At 34.6% G+C, this 17315-nt stretch overlaps 1 protein-coding gene and 1 long non-coding RNA gene across 5 annotated transcripts; one reads left to right on the forward strand and one right to left on the reverse strand.

Moving 5' to 3' along the window:
• Positions 1-903: 903 nt before the first annotated feature.
• Positions 904-5517, reverse strand: LOC130732202 (TPR repeat-containing thioredoxin TTL1). Its single transcript, XM_057584311.1, has 7 exons — positions 4311-5517; positions 3653-3845; positions 3338-3510; positions 2399-2732; positions 1966-2170; positions 1778-1878; positions 904-1492 (listed from the first exon to the last, which is right to left on the reverse strand). The coding sequence occupies exons 1-7, from the start codon at positions 5171-5173 to the stop codon at positions 1340-1342; spliced, it is 2022 nt and encodes a 673-aa protein (XP_057440294.1). The 5' UTR covers positions 5174-5517; the 3' UTR covers positions 904-1339.
• Positions 5518-8343: 2826 nt separating this feature from the next.
• On the forward strand, positions 8344-12954 carry LOC130732223 (uncharacterized). Of its 4 annotated transcripts, XR_009016978.1 has the most exons (5): positions 8360-8936; positions 9462-9619; positions 9705-9756; positions 10695-10799; positions 12209-12954. It is a non-coding gene; the product is annotated as an uncharacterized LOC130732223 (long non-coding RNA). The 4 variants fall into 4 exon arrangements; XR_009016976.1 differs by having other exon boundaries at positions 8344-8936; positions 9705-10799; XR_009016977.1 differs by having other exon boundaries at positions 8371-8936; positions 10695-12954.
• The last annotated feature ends 4361 nt before the right edge of the window (positions 12955-17315 follow it).

Here is a 17315-nt window from a genome sequence, read left to right on the forward strand (position 1 = left end):
ATTAGGTTGAGCGAACCAATGTCAGGTTAGGTAAATCGGCACCGAGTTGGGCGTGTAGGAACTCATTCAAATTTGGTGTTAAGGTTCAAGGGTAAAACTTGGAAACTTCTTTATTTTATTCTTTTAATTTTTAAATTACATTTTAAAAAAAATAATAAAAGAACTAAATAATATAATGTGGGGCTTTGGCTAGCTCTGGGGTTAACCCTATCTTGCCCACCAAATGAGGGGGAGTTTTGTGGGCTTGGGCTCATACGTCGCACATACTAGTGGGCCAAAAACACAAGGCCGAAAAGGGTTTAAATGTGTTGGCCTTGGAGCTTGGAACCAAATTGCCAGCTCTATATAATTTGCCTCCACTTACTCGATTCGGATCACGGTAAATAAAAGGAGCATTCCCAACAATAGGACTTACAAGTGATTGTGATGAAGATGTGAATTAGATTCATGGATATTTGGCACCTCAACTTCAATGTCCTTGTTCTATAGTAAGCAAAGAGCCCCGACAAACCTCTTGCTTCCATAAAGAACAGAGACTGAAATTTCAATATTCTCATAAAATTTTGCTCGTGTTTCTATGAATGGATAAAAGCTACCAACAAGATCCAGCATTTGAGTCTTTGACCACTAGTAATGTTTTTGCACTTTTACTTATTGTAATACAATGATTTTTACAAAAGCTATGATTTATACCCAATTCAAAATCAAACATGCACTACATTTTATGTCATGAGCAAGTTTACTATTTTGGGACAAGACTTAAATTCCCTTAATTGGCGGTGAAAAGCTTTGATACTACAGAATATAGAAGAAACCTATTCCTAATTATGTAATCATGTACTGCTCTTTCATGTCAATAATCTGTTTCAATCAATGACGCTGGTGGAGTTGACAATCTAACCGTTTCGAACAAAAGTTAATAACTTAATATATTCCACAATGTTTCTGTAATATACAGCAATTGTGTTCCTTTCACCAAACTGCTCAAATAATTTACAATCACAACCCTATTGAAATCCACTCCTGTAAAGAATATACAAAATGATCAACCGGAAAAAGAAAACAAAAAACCAAAATTGAAGTTGTGTAGGTTTCCCAAACCAATATACATTGCAAGAAACATGGGGTATGAAGAATTAAATATTGCTCAAACAACTAAAGGATTAAAAGAATCAACTGCTAACACAAAAAATTTCCTTTTTCCTATGCTTCTTCTTTGGTTTTTTTTTTTTGCCTTGTAACAAGGTAAGCCATTTCTATAAAGCCAGATATAATTAGATTGGTTTCTGTTCCTCATTTCCTTGTGTGTATTTGGTAATTTTAAGAGGCGTGATTATCTTCAGCTGCTGTACAATTTAACTGAACTTTCTAGTAATTGGTGGTGGTTGCCTGGAATTTCTTTAACCCTTGATCCGTTCTTGTATATTTTGAAGGATGGGACAGAGTTCACACCTTCTGATTTTGCCAAGTAAGGATGGTCTTCAATCTCCACCTGAAATTGTAAATCCATCATAAGTAAGGAAAAACATTGAGTTTCTTTTTTGTTAAATCATACTGTGGACTGTGGAGGCATTTGGTCAATAAAAAAATTCTTGTTTCCCATAAAGATTATATGTTGTAATCAGAACAGCTGAATGAAAATCCAATTTTCACATTTTTGTTCTATGTTAATGCCATCTTAACTGTTTGCTAGAGAGATCAAAGTTCTTATATTAAATTTTTCAGTTGACAATCAATCCCTCAAGCTGGAAAGCCTAAATATTCAACATTAACCAACCTTGAGGAAATTAACTGATGGGAATCTCTTGCAGGTTTGTTCCAACACCAGCAATACTTGTTTCTGGGTTGCCTTGTTGCAAAAGAGCACCACAGACATTCCTGTTGAATTGCCCATAACTGGTTAGTGGTTGTTATGTGTAATGCCTAAATTCAATCACATAGAAGATGCAATCAAATATGACTTACCAGGTGAGGTTACATAATGTCTAAACCGGTCATTGCTAGAGATGAAAACCAAATTTGAACCAAATTTCAAATCCTTAATATCTTCACCGCGCAGCATCTTCATTTGTAGCTGTGTCTCAAACAGAGCCCTGGCTACCTCCTCATCCCCTGGCTTTTCTCTTATTAGCATTTCATAGTCTTGAATTGCAGCTTCCCATCGTTCCAACTATTATATGTGACAAAAAAAAAAGTGAGATTAAGTAAATGATGTTATTTCTTGCAAACCAGTATATCAGAATTCGGATTAGGCCTAACTTTATTTTAAAAGCTAGCTCAAGATATCCAGCTTCGGGTGTGAGGGGATGTATTTACTTATTCGGTCATACTTTTAGTCAACGTGAGACTTCTGAGAAAGTATATGCCAGAGTTTATATTCAAGTGGAAATTGAAGTACCTTGGCATTGCAATCTGCTCTTCTCAACCTTGCCTTGCTATAACTAGGCTGGACTATAAGGGCTACATTACAATCTTCAACTGCTTTCTCGAATTGGCCTAGCTTGGAGCGACATGCTGCTCTGTTACATAGCAGAACTGAGTTGTAGGAATCATGTTCTAGTCCTTCATTGTATACCGCGCACGCTTCCGTGAATTTTGATGCCTTGAAGAGCAAGTTACCGCTCATTCTGGCCGATGTAACTGCTCTAGCCCTCCTTACCACTGCATTCACCTCGCTGCTGTTCGGATCAAGTTTAGCTGCTTTTTGAGATGCTGTCACAGCTTCCTCAAATCTGTCAGCACACAAAAAATGTAAAAACAGGGTTAAGGTTACACATCAAATATGCTTAAAATATTTATAGTAGTCGGTATGGATAATAATCACAGTCAATTTTAGAGAGTGTTTAGTTACACGTTTGGGGAACTTCATAATCAATTTTGCTAGAGTAAAATCAATTCTGGATAGTAAAATAAATGTTTGTGAGTCATTTTAAAGATTTGATTTTAATCTCAAAATCAATTTTGCTAGATATAAGAGAAACATAATCAATTCTTAGATCTTAAAACTGAATTTCATAACATTACTTTATAAAACCACTTTTTTCATTACTGCATCCAATGATAAATCACATCATTTTAATTCATGTTTACCTATTGCAATTTTTTACAAGAATCAATTCTTGAATAAAATGAACGGGTCTGTTGTTCCAGCTTACTATTTTAAGGAGCTTTAATATTTCTATATGGTCCCTTATTTCTTCAATTGATATTCTTTTTTTTTATACATCGGAAAATTTCAATTGATATTCTTTGTTTACATGTAATGCAAAATACAAAAAGTCAAAAACTGTGTTTGGAGAAGTTGTTAAGCATACTAAAATAAAGCATTTTCACCAACCTTCCGGCTGCCAAGTAAACTTGTGCTCCTGTCATCAAAATGTAAGCGCTGGGAGCCACACCAAATAATTTGTTACACCAATCAAGGTCATATTTTGGCATTTTCTCGTAGTTAGCAAATGCCTCTTGATATCTTTGAAGCTTCAACAAGGCTTCAGTTTGCAAAGCATAAACCTGGCACACATAACCATTTTTAGTCAGCACAAGGCATTATCTCATCTAGGGAGTTCTAGGAAACTCAATTGAAAGTGAATTTTGATACAAAATCCAATGATAAAAAATGTAGCAAAAAAAAATATAGACCAAGGAAACTAACCAGTGGAGCAGAATCAGCACCTAAGGACATTGCAGACTGTGTTTCCTTTAGTATAACCTTCCAGTCTTTAATGTTCCTGGCTTCAGTGCATTTGTTAAGGTGATTTTGAAGAGCCTCAGCTTTGAAAGTGAGTACAGAATCAACATATGGGGTTTCATGATTGCAATTCAGTGACTTTTCTGCATCTCCCAATCTGCATTCAAAAAATTTCATCTCTAAGGAAAAAGCAACCACTAAACAAATACCGCACCCACCCGTCCCTGCAGTCACCTTGTCCTAAATTCAGTGCGGTTACAGCTTCATAGCCGTCTAATCTTTGATCAAACAGTTATGGAGCAATGACTGCTTTGGATTTAGACAAATAAATTTCACCCACCATAGCCCGAAATCAAACCCATTTGTTCTAGAATTTGGATTTCGTGCCGTCATAGAATCTCTAAATTCACGCAGTCAAGTAATATGAGTTGTTCAATCAAGATCAGACAACTCAAATGTTAAGCTTATCTATGCCGTCTGATCTTGATAAAACATATGAGCCTATGTGATGTAGGATTGTCCTAACTGCAAGAACCCAAATTCTTTCTTGTACTAGTCCATTGCAAAATCTATGAAGCCAATTACAACAACATTATCATCATATTCATTATCATTTGAGTACCTGAAATATATAGTAGCCAAACGGCTATGAGCTCTGCCATATGAAGGTTCAAGCCTGATAGCTTCCTCACATTCAACAATCGCCTGCACGAACCGTCCTAAGCCAATCAAAGCCGCACTCTTGTTGCAATGATACGTTGCCTTGTTAGAATCAAGAGCAATTGCTCTGTCATACAAAGCCAAAGCTTCTCCAAACCTTCCCTGCTTGTATGCTTCATTTCCCATGTGCTTCAACACCTCAGGGTCTGCTCCTCTTCCTGTCCTCGGACTTCGAAATTGTGCAACCTCATCCCCGCCCTTCCTCATAATATTCCCCATCACACCATTACTGCGATAAGAACTTGACAAAGTGTTCAATTCTTTATTCTTGGCAGCACAATCCTGACTTTTGGTAACACTATTTCTTGGACTGTTATTCATAAGCAAGTTCCCAGTGATTTTCAAGGCTGGGGATTTTCCCTCGTTGGTTTCTCTCTGCGGCTGGTGACTAGTGCTTATCCTAGCAAGTTGCAGATTATGGTTGCTTTCTTCGCTTGAGTCCTGGCTCTGTTGAATTGAGCTTCTTGCAGCATCTGAAGGTCTCGAATTTCGGTATGCAGAACTAGAAGTACTCTTTCTGGATGAATGAGGCTCTGTTGGAATTGGATTTTGAACCTTGTTTGGTTCAAGAATTTGAGGCCTCTTGGCATCGTTTTTGCCTTGTTCTTTGTGCTGTGGAATGATGATGCTGTTGTTGTTGCTAGCCTTCATGGGTAGTGAATGAACAGAGGATTTTCTTAGCTTATTGTTTTTGAGGTTGAAAAATCTTGCCATGAAACTGCAGCCCAATTCAACCTCCAACTTGTTCTTGATTTTCCCTGCCATTGATGACTAGTTGAAAAATTGACCCTGCTTGAAGTGGTGAGATCAGTGTAGGTGAAGTTTCTGATGAAATGACTGTGATATGTTGAAGTCACTCACAAACAAACACGAAGAAGATGAAAGAAAATTGACAAGTTAGGAAAGTGAAATGATCAAGTGGTAGCTTGAGTATGAATTGAGTTTATTATTATGTGAGAGGCTTGTGGTCTAGGCCAGTGCAGGGTGTTGTGACATTTGGAATTGGGGGTATGTATATAGAGACACAGTGACACACAAACACGTAGAAAGCTAATGCCTCCAAGAGTGGCTTCCAAGAAACTCCTTTAGCTCTTCTTTCAGACTTTGGAGATACAGTAGGTAGTGTGGAGGACTCATAGGAAAAAATTATAAATACCTAAATCCACCCACTACATAGAAAAATTAGTGATTATACATGTTCATACAATTTTATAAGTAATCAGGTTAACATACTACTTAGTGGCGGTAAGTGGTATGTTGATTGAATGGCGGTTAAAATTATAGGTACACATAATATTTTCAAAAACAGATATATATATATATATAAGAGCATTTAAAATTGTGATTTCCTTTTATGTTTGGGGGTGCTTAAAACTACTTCTATCAACCCAAAATACCACACAGGATTCGAGAAATTCAAGTCATGAAGTTTTAACTCGAATTTTGTTTTTTATGTTTTCCGGAAGCAAACTGGATAATTTTTTTTTTTTTCACTTGATGCTGGAAAGGAAAGCTAGAGAATGAATTAATAATGCTAGAGCCTAGAGAAAGAATGAATTATAATTGATTCACAAAACAACAACGATTGCTTATATTTAATCAACCAATTTTCCATATAAGCATGGTACAATGGTTAAAATATTTAAGAAACGATGCTACTGGCCAAGAGATAAACAATTTGCATTGTGAATGCTCTAAGAGATTAATGTTATTCAATTTTAAATGGAATGACTTAAATTGAATAATTGAAACCATGGGAGTACGGGACCAAATTATTAACATGCAAGCTAGCCATACACATTTAACCCACAATTTACAGCTCAGTAACAGCATTTTGATTGTGCCGGATTTGAATGCTATCATGGGTAATGCATTGGCTGTCTATTTTACTTTTACCACAAAGCAGATAACTTTTAATCTCCACGTAATTAGTATGTGCTTATGTGATGTCACTAATAAAGAAAACTATTATATTATAGAATTTTTGTCTTGTATTATTGCTGATAATCAATCAGTTAAAATGTGCCCTCAATCCATCTCAAGGGCCCAGGCTTGATTAATTTTATTCATATAAAAATCAAATGAAAGGTTCTTTGGATCATAATAATGAGTCACCGCTATCATTAGGACTAAATTGAAGCATATTAGAGCATATTATATTAGGATACAAACAAATATCAATAGAATAGATGATAATCGCCTCATCAAGTTGCAGCTAGCTTGTTAGCACTCTTTCACTAAAATAAACAAACTTTTAATACTGGAGGATATCCTAAAAAAATGCTGTGATCTTTGTTCGTTTGTTCCCTCACTGAAGTTTTCTCTTTTGGCCACCACTCCAAATAGTCATATACACACAAATTTAGTGAGATAGAAAAGAAATGAGAGACATTATAGTAATTTGATATGAAAAAAAAAATACAAATGAATGAAAATGAAATAGAAAAAAAATATTGCACTGATCGATCCAAATATATTTGTAAATGAAAATGATCAGTTGTTTTAGGAATAATAATAATATATTATCCGTTCCTTTTTATAAGATGTATGTAAAATTTTCGGTGTCTCTTAATATAAGACTCTCTATTAGTAGATTTTAGAAAAAAATTATTATTTTTTCCACATATGCCCTTGCATTTATTAAACTTTTGTAATTATAAATTTTGAATTATCACGAGTAATTAATTCTCTTCAACACTGTTCAATACATTAAATAAGAGTAACTATGGAAGAATGAATTTTTTTATAAAATCAATATATTAATTAACTTCATTATTTGTTTTCTTATTGTAATTGTCTGAATAGTGTCTTATAATTATAAACGGGGAGTATAAAATTATTTATTAACTTTTATCCAACAGCTTGTACTTTTAGAATAATTGGTTCCTAACATATTGGGTAGATTTTTTCTAACAGTTTTATTTTAGACACATCACTCAAAAATCAAACATTCAGCTAAATATTTATCGATCTAAATTATCTTATCTACCAACTGCATTTGGTGCTCTCAATGACATCACTTTATTTTTTTAATACTATTATTTTAATGAAACGAATAATATGTGGTTTCCTTTAAATTATGCTAGAACAAAGTTAATTATGGAATCACACGTCAAAGAGGGTTGACTAAGCTTGTTAAACTTTGATTCATGATTAATTATTCGTCCAAACATGAAATGAAAGAGCGATATGGAGAAAAAAAAAAATGAAAGAGCGATGGATACTTACTTTAATGTCAATTTATACGCATTAAATATATAATTGACAATAAATTGAATCATAAATTTATTTTATTTTTGTCAATTTATTACATATATAATTGAATGCATTTCATGATTAAGAACTTTGTTTATTTCTCAAAAATAGTTTTCATAGTAATATGTCCATATGTATATATGCATGTATATATCATATTGATATTAATATATAAAAGAAAAATAGGTTAATTTACGTGTGAGTTGGGCAACTTTTTTGACCAGATATAAAGCATTGAAAAGCAAATATATGATTCTCCTAATCACAGAAAACAATTAGTAATTTGTATGCATATAATAATAATAATTAAAGCGATCCCTTTCAATTTGAAAATGGAGAATGAGTTTGTTGTGGGAACAAATTGAATTTGATATAATGGACACGTTGGGCAAACCCCTCAAATATGATTGTTTGTAACTTTCCCCGGGAGGTAAGAAGTGATGACAAACTTTGTTATGATAGTAGCTGGTAGCAACCTCCCCATATTGAAAAAATGTCAATGTTTGGTGATTGATCACTGATTATGATGACTGTTTTGATTTGTTGCCAAGCCACAGCCACTCACACCTTTTTCCAAATTCAACTATTGCATATTTGTTTCCCAATTGCTTAATAGTTCTATATATAGAAATGTTTGATAGACGTGTAATTCAGGTATTTATACCCAAATCTACTACTACTTAAAGTTCACCCCAATAGCTACTATTCATAAGAAACCTCAAATCTTGACCATTTATTTCAACTTATAATCCAACGGCTATTCTATTCCACTACCAACTACACTCCCATCACTCACTTTTGCTCTTATTCCATACGCTACCACCACCAACTCCAGTCGACCATTCCCATCATTCACTTTCATTCCTATTACACACATCACCTACACGCACTGTTCAATTGAGATTGTCATACGCCACCACCAAGTACACTCCCATCACTGACTTTTCCTCTCATTCATGGAACTTTTCCCTCATTCCATACGCTACCAGCCTACCACAAACTCCACTCCCACCATTCGTCAGAGGGGAAAGGAGGAAGAAGCAGAGGCAAGCTTGCATCAACAAAAGGATAAATAAGAGGCAAGCTTGCATCAACAACCATGAATCCTTTTCCACAGCAAACCCCAGAGGTCAAAACAAAGCTCCTCCACCGTCCTCACTTTTGGTTACTCCGCCGCCGTAGCTCCGTCCACCGCTTAGCGTCCCACCGCTCGCCGTGCAATCTCTGGCCAGCCACCAATCGCTTCGCCCCTTAGCTCCGACATGCCTCTATGGTTGGTTGTTCACTCTTTCCTTAATAGCTCCTTCTCACTCACTCTGTTTTTGAATCAGTCCTCTCTCTCACTCTCGATTTTTCAAATCTGGGTAAGGAAAGGGGTAGAGGCGGTGGTTGTGATTAGGTTTTGGGGCTGAGGTATTGATTTGGGGTTGAGAAAATAGGTGGGTTAAGAAAGGGTGAAGGGTTCCATGGTTGAGGGAGTAGGAGGTGTGGTGGCTGTGTGTTTTGGGTTAGGGAAGGAGAAGGTTATGGCAGTGAAGAGGCACTTATTTCTGAACTTGGTATACCTTGTGGCATTTTCAAATTTCTTCCCTGGTTTACATATGCAAACTGTTAACCTCTGTCAATGGTGATTGTTCACCAAAATTTTCTTCAAATTTTTTATGTAATGTTGCATGTTTGGATCATTAATATTTTTTTGTTTCTGATCTCACTTATCTGAAACAAGAGTAAATATCTGATATTGCTATCTACTTTATTTGATCTCATTATCTAAAACAAAAATTATTGTCTTGTGAAGGGTGGATACAAGGGTTTCTATGCTCACAATACAATCTCTCTAACTTGTAAGGGCGTGAATGACATACACAAGCGAGGAGGAACTATCTTGGTTCATCGCGAGAAGGAAATGACACCACTAAGATAGTTGACAGTATTCAGGATCGAGGAATCAATCAGGTCTTCATTTCTTTCTATTTACCAAAGCATATAATTTCACTTTCTATGTACGTCAGACTCAGAGTAATAACTAAGTCAATTGCAGGTTTATATAATTGAAGGAGATGGAACTCAGGGGTGCATGTAAGATTTTTGAGGTATAATATTCCTAACAATGAGAATACTAGACCTTTTTGGGTTTACAAATACAAATATGCTCCACACCTCCTTTCTCTCATAATTATTTTCCACTTCCTCTTTAACACTTAGTTTAGTTCATTGTTGATACCTGTGATGTGCAAATTGATTTCATCAGAGTAGCAATTTATTAACAATACAAGTTAAATTTATTGCCCTAGCACTATTCATGCGAGAAGCAGGTTGTTTGTGTTCCAATTATTTTTTTTCCCAACTTGTCCTAGCTGGTAAATCCTATTAATTTTTTGAACCTAGCTCTGGGTTGGCCATGTCATGTTATAGGGTCATCTATTATTTTTTTGTTTACCGCTTGCCCTTTCCCATTAGTCCACATTTAACAGTGAGGAAGGGAATATCAAGAGCATGAGAAGAGAAAATGATGGAGGGGGAAGGACCAAGTGTACTATTTGATTTCTCATGTTATAACCTCTTTTTAATTGAGATTTCTTTTTACAGCACTACTGTGTTGGTTTGCCTTAAGATATATATATATATATATGATACATGCAACAAGTTCTGATTTTGTTTTCGACATAATCTATATCTTTATATTGGTTTGCCTTAAGATATGATTTCTCTACATCTTTTTATTCGTTTTCTGATTTATATTTTCCATTGATGTTTTGATTTCATCTTATCAGTTTTTCGATTTCTGATTTATATTTTCTATAGATGTTTTTGATCATCTTATCACTAATACTGTCATTGTTTGGTGTTTCTTCCCATCCCTCAACTGCGTTAGTTCCTAAATTCTTGAATTCCCTCAACTGCGTTTGATTCTTTGTTTGATTGAATGGATTTTGGTTCTTCTTTCAATGGATTTTGGTTCTTTCTCGGAGATTCAGTATGTGAATGTAGTTTGCTTGATTCCCCCCTTTGGTTGCTACGTTTGATGTAGTTGGCAGTTTTAGTGAGCACAATGCGGTCTGTCTTCCTATATCCGGGGGAAGACACTTTCCTTCTTGCTGCTCCATGTTTTTCTGCTGCTGGTACTTTGTTAGAGGTAAACAATTGGTTTCAACTGCCTTTTGATTTGCAGAGTCTGCTGATTTATGTTTTTTTAATTAATTAATGGTACAAACTCTGCCAATTTGTTTATCATAAAAGCTGGCCCTTAGTGTGGTTGTTGTGGAACACTGTCAAGTCTTTTCATGATCTTAAAACAGCTTCAAACATTCATGGATTTTAATTAGTTACTTATTGATTTGTTTAATGGTCATACCATTATGTGTTAATCATGTGTTCTTTATGAGCTTCTTTTATGATAACGTCTGATGTTAAATGTGCCAATTTGATGACACTGCTTTAAGTGGGTGGAGTTATATTAGGTGCAGGTTACAAGTTGTGTGGACACCAGCACAATTCCAGAATGATTTTTCTTCAAGTGGTCTAAAATATTCAAGATTTAGCAGGACAAAAAGAATATCAAATCTCTATACCCTTAAATGGTTCTTTCATTTTCTTATTGGAAGCTAACTTTTGGCTTTATATGGTGCTTATTTGGATTATGGTCATGTTGGGTTAATGATCATGGCATCACCACATATACCAAGTGCTTCATGATTTCCTTTAGTTTTTTTTGCAGCTACTTGCTTAATCATTATGAAGGTTTTTCCCCCTTTTTTTTCTGTCTTTTACCTTGACTCTTTTGGCTCTGATATGTATGGTTGTGCCATTATGTGCTAACTTTGACTAACACCTTGGAAGTATTATATGTTGATAAAGGTTTCAAACTTTCACTTCTTCTATGTCCTTTTTGATATTTTAACTAGAGCCATAACCGCATCCTTTTTCTTTCCCAAATGATTTTATTGTTGCTGGCATTGCTAGAAGTAGAACTTTTCCCAAATATTTTCTTTTGGATATTGAATCTGAAAACAACCTTGGAGTTTTACCCTTTAGGTGGAGATCCCAAAGTTATTGCTGGTTGTAAGAATTTCTAAAAACTTACAGCCTCAGAGTGAAATTAATACTGCTGGAAACTAAATTTATATATTATTAATGTAAATTTTTACACAAGTTCTTCATACTTAGGAATATTCATACTATTTCATATTGAGTCTAATAACAAGTGTCTGATGATTGGATGTAATGGGTTGTGCTTTTATTAGGTGATTATGATGTTTCTGTCAACCCCAACAATCCCCCCCCCCCCCCTCCAAAAAAAAGAAAATGTATCATTCACTAGCTTACATTGCTCTCTCTTATTTTCATATCATAATCCTCATTTGCTCTCATTTCTCTTTCTTTTACATTCTTACTTACATTTTTAATAAGAATATAAACATCTATTTTTTTTGTTTCCTATATGTTGGATGACCAGTTTTTCTTTCTTAATGCTATAACAATGGCAATATAAATCTTTTAGGTCAAAAATTATTTTACTTGAGGTCCTTTGTTTTTTTGTTACAGAGGTTTGGCTTCTTCATAGGCTTGATTGAGAAAATCCTAGCTGAGAATGTGTCTTCTTTGCCTTCTTGACTTAAGGTTTAGTGAAAAAGAAGTAGCAGCTGAAGACACAACACAATGAGCCTCACTGCTGCTTAAGAACTTTAAAGTACATCCTTTGATTCTCCTCACATGATTACTCACTTGAACAACCAAGTGCACTGTTGGTTTGGATGCTTGATATCTGATGATGAAGTTGAAGATGCATTGTGAGCAGTTGGTTTGGATGCTTGATATCACTGCTGATCTCATCAATGAGAATGAATCTCTGATTTGTTGTGTTTTTCTTTACTATTGCGTTGTTAGTATTAATTTATTTGCATTACGTACGTTGTGAAGTTCAAATACGCAGATTCTCCCATATCATGTCCAGCAAGAATATTTCGTACACTTGCCTCCCGAAATAAGTGTTCTCCTTCCAAATGGATCATGGACCAATTCGGAAATTTTTTGGGACTCAATTGGTGAGAGAAGAGGTGAAAGGTTTGTCAATTCTGGCTTAAAGGGTGAGATATGTTGCAGGTGGTTTGACTTCTATAGGACTTAATTTAGGAGGCTTGGTGATACTATTGCAGTTCACAAAATGCAGTTATAGAAAATGCCTTTTGCCAAATAGATTCAGGGTTCATGTATTCACCTTATAATCTATCTTGAAGAAGTTGTAACTTTGATCAGTCTCTTTTGATTATCTCATTTGGACTTTTCTTGAATCGTAGTACTTTGTGTGTTTATATATGGAACTTAAATTTCTTGCAACTATGCATGTTGTCTAATGTGAAGAGCAATTATATGATTGCTCCATATCTGTCTATTTTTTTTTAGATGGGAATCAAATGAACCTATTTTGTGACTACTTTTTCTATACATGTTGTAATGATAAATGGATGTGATGATTCTACTCTATACTTAGTTATTATTGAAGGATGCTATGGTTGAACGTAACGTCAGTATGTAAGATGATTGATGAAAATTTTACCATGTTATTTGTGTTACTAATTATAATAAATAGTTTAGTTATGTTTGGTTCTACATTAAAATATCTCTTTGACTTATCATTTTAGCGTTTGTGCATTTCCAACAAATATTGTAACATTGTTATTGTATTATAATTATATAAAAAAGGTGAAAAATACATCTATTTTATTTTATATCTATTAAAGTTAATAATCGGTTTACTGTCACCTATGTATTAGTGGTTTTATCATGAGGGTTACTTAGCCCATCCCAAGGAACCAATAAAATTATTTATAAATAAATAAAATATGAAAATTCTATTTCACTTATCTTAAATGTGATTGGTCCACCTAAAACCATGTGTTATTTGACCCAAACATTTCCATTGGTCATTTAGCCAACCACGGTATATAATTGAAAAGATTACAAATTATTGGTATGTAAATTAATTTGTTCATCTTAATAAATTACATAATTAATTATGTTAAATCTTAGAATTGCTTGTCCGAGCATCGCACGGAAACGGGTTATTATCTAGTAATTATAAAAGAGAAAGAAAATTGTGAGAAATAATAAAGGTGATAGATACATGCTATATTTTCCAATGTAAAAAAAATGTGATATATGATGTCATAAAATTTCAAGCAAATAGAGAAAAATAGAATGTATAGTTAGTTAGATAAGATTGTGGAGGGCGGCCTTCAATTTGTTTTTATAAGCCATAAGAAATATATTGAAATAAAGTACAAAATGTACTTCAAACCAATACAAGTAAAAAATAGGAAAAAAGAAAGTGAAATGTAACAACTTTTACAGTAACAATGATCCTCCCAATATCAAAGTAAACCCACCAACTCCTTGGAGAAAGACTTTAGAGAAAATGCCTCGATGAGATTTTGAAACGGTAGATTAGTTATTTTTTTCTTCTAATTCATAGTTTTCACTTTAAGTGAGAAAAAACACATTTTTATTGAATAGACAAAAATATCCTTCTCGTTTTATTTCTCTCTTTCTTTCTCCTAATCTCAGCCACCACTCTACGTACAGCACCGCCATGCCACCTCGTCAGATTTGGCCATTATTGGGCCGTGGTTTTTCCTCTCATCTGTAATGGTTACCTTCCACGGCTCCAGTGAAGTGTCTGCACTCATATCTCAGGTTCAACAAACCGCCGCCCCTACAGAAAGTCAATGGTCTATAATATTGTATATATTTTCGTGAACCATGTTTAATACAGAATTGCACCATGGTCATATCCTTTTTCAAAGTCTTACCAAAACCAAAACCAAGATTGCAAGATGTCCGTATGATTTAATTTTACACAATTTTGATTTTATTTTTTTGGTAACTAGGAACATTAAACAACTAGTTACAAAGATTAACATATATCTTAATACAAGGACTTCATCCTCATAGGAGGATCGCAAGCTCTGTCAAATCACATGCAAATGATCACTCACTATTCCAAGGAAGCTAATCAGTTGGCTCATTAACATCTCTCAATATATGTCAAAGACGAACGTCCCAATCACGCTACTGAAGACCAGCAAAATCACTAGCCTTCTCATAAATTTTGAACCTGTCATCCTGAAGTGAATTAACAATCTCCAAGCAATCCGTGTTCACAATAAGCTTTCTTAGTGTTCATATTCCAAAGCATTTCAATTCTAAGCTTAAGTGCTTCAATTTCAACCTGAAGCGGATCTCCTCGCTTCACTGCATAGAAACCCTCCAACCATTGCCCAAACTCATCTCGCACTAAGACTTCCATACCCATCCGATGTAGTGAAGGACTGTACGCATGCGAGAGTGAGCGATCGAAGAGCGAGAGTGAGCGGATCGAAGAGCGAGAGCGAGCGATCGATGAGAGAGGAGAGATCGATGATTCGATGAGTGTGCGATCGGTTGCGAGAGTGAGAGTGAGAGTGGGAGAGATGAGTGAGAGTCGCGAGAGTGAAAGTGAGAGTGAGAGTGGGGGTGAGACAACGCGTTGAGTGAGAGTGAGCCAAAGTGATAATTAAAATAAAAAAATTATTATTTTATTTTGTGGCGGTTTTAGACCGTCGTTAAAACAAAAAAACCGACCTTCAAATTGCGGCGGCCAAAACTAATTGACGTAATGCACTGGAAACCGTCGTAATTTAACCGCCACAATTGCCGAGCTTTTTTGTAGTGGCACCACCACATTAAGCACAATGAAGTTTGTTGAAGGGACGCCTCCATAGAGATCAAAAAATCACTTTTTTTCACATCTATTGCAAAGGTATCAGTTATAATCCTTCTTCTTTTGCAGGATCCACTTACACACAAACTCAGCATTCCATTGCTTCTCACCAATCACAATCTCATTACACTACCCTTAAAATCCCCAAATTGCCGCCACGAAACCGCATCCAAACCCTTCTGATTTTTAAGAAACTTAAATAGTGTTGATACAGTTTTTCTTTACTTTTCCATCTATACTTTTATATCACGTTATATCGTATATCACATTTATCACACTCGTCTATTTTTTTTGCTTTTTTTCTTCTTCCGGATGTCGATACTCATTTCTTAATGTTGCCTATACCGATTGATTCTCTCGACAAACATTTTCCATGTTTAAAAAATGGAAGTGTAGCTTTATTCTTTCTTTGAGTTATCTCATTCTATAGGAGACAAGCAAATAAATATTATTAGGCCGGAAGAAGACCCCACCAAAGTAGGAAGAGACTCTGAAGGTGCATCCACGTATTCAAAACAAGACCTATTCTAGTAGTAACCTTTTGTTTTGTGACCTTGGTTTCTATTCGGCGCCTATTCTTTTTAGGAGGTTGGTATGGATTATAAGAAGGGCATTGATTCTGTGTGAGAGTGAGACATGGACGATTTCATTCGTTTTCATTAAGATTAAAACGAGTTCAAAAAAAATTAAGATTAAAACGTATCTGGGACCATCCAATGGGATATCGTCAGAAGCAATTGTCCAATAGTACCACACATCCTGTCTCCTTTACTGTTTCGTCGGTGCCGGCTTCTTAGACTCAACAACACCAGACGGCACAACATATATTTTGAGGTTTTTCTAACTGTGCATTTTTCCATGAATAAAATTTAGGATGTGAAAAATGTGCTTTAGTCAAAGGTAAAGTAGAAAAATTTGTCAGATTCAATAAACATTTACATAATACTACCTCACCCAAATGAGGCTAATAGAAATTTGAACATGAAACTAAGGTACGAGACCATCACATGTTTTACCTCTACTATACATACATTACTGATAATTAAAAAGTCAAAGCACGGCTAAAAAATTGAATTTTATCATGAAATTTTGTGACGGATTAAAATCAAAAGCTTACAGTGACGAATGTAATGACCAATTTAATAAAATTATAACAAAATTTAATTTTTCAGTAGCTAGTGAGATAATTAGGGACAGAAAGGTCACTAAATACTTCATCACTAATATCGTAACTATAATTTTCATCTTGTTTATAGTTACGAATTTTGGTACTGAATTGTTTCTCACTAAATAATTGCACTGCCGAATCCGTTTGTGATAAAAGTAGTGATAAAAATTTTGAAATCACTAATTTTATTTCATTCTAGGTTTAATAGATGTGTGACAGGATAATGACAGAGTAATATCCGTCAATAATATAATTTTTTAAAAAAAATAGTTTATTTTTTATAGACTAAAATGAATTAATTTATTAAAGATTGTTCACAAAAATATTTGGACTATACAAGCAGTAGTTCCACAAATCTAGTTCATAATGTGTTTTGTTGAGCTCAGTTAAGACCCCAGAGTTACATCCTTACAGGTTAATAATTTTAAATTTTCTAAAACTATTTTATTCTCTCATCTACATCTACCTCTCCAGATGTTAATGCTACAACTAAACTTTGATTTCCCCGGATCCATGAATCTGTAGAGTTTAATAAGGGAAATTTTGGGAGCATCACTACGAGTAATTGTCATTTTAAAGTAAAAAAACTAGTATCAGGCTCATCTATGACGCTGACACTAATTTTGGATCGAAGTGTCAAAAAAAGAGGAGTACATGTTAGTTACACTCTTTTTTGCACTCTATTTCTAACATTTTCTCTTTAATTTGTTATATTGGGAGTATGG

Source organism: Lotus japonicus, chromosome 1 (genome assembly GCF_012489685.1).
Source record: "Lotus japonicus ecotype B-129 chromosome 1, LjGifu_v1.2".
NCBI lineage: Eukaryota > Viridiplantae > Streptophyta > Magnoliopsida > Fabales > Fabaceae > Lotus > Lotus japonicus.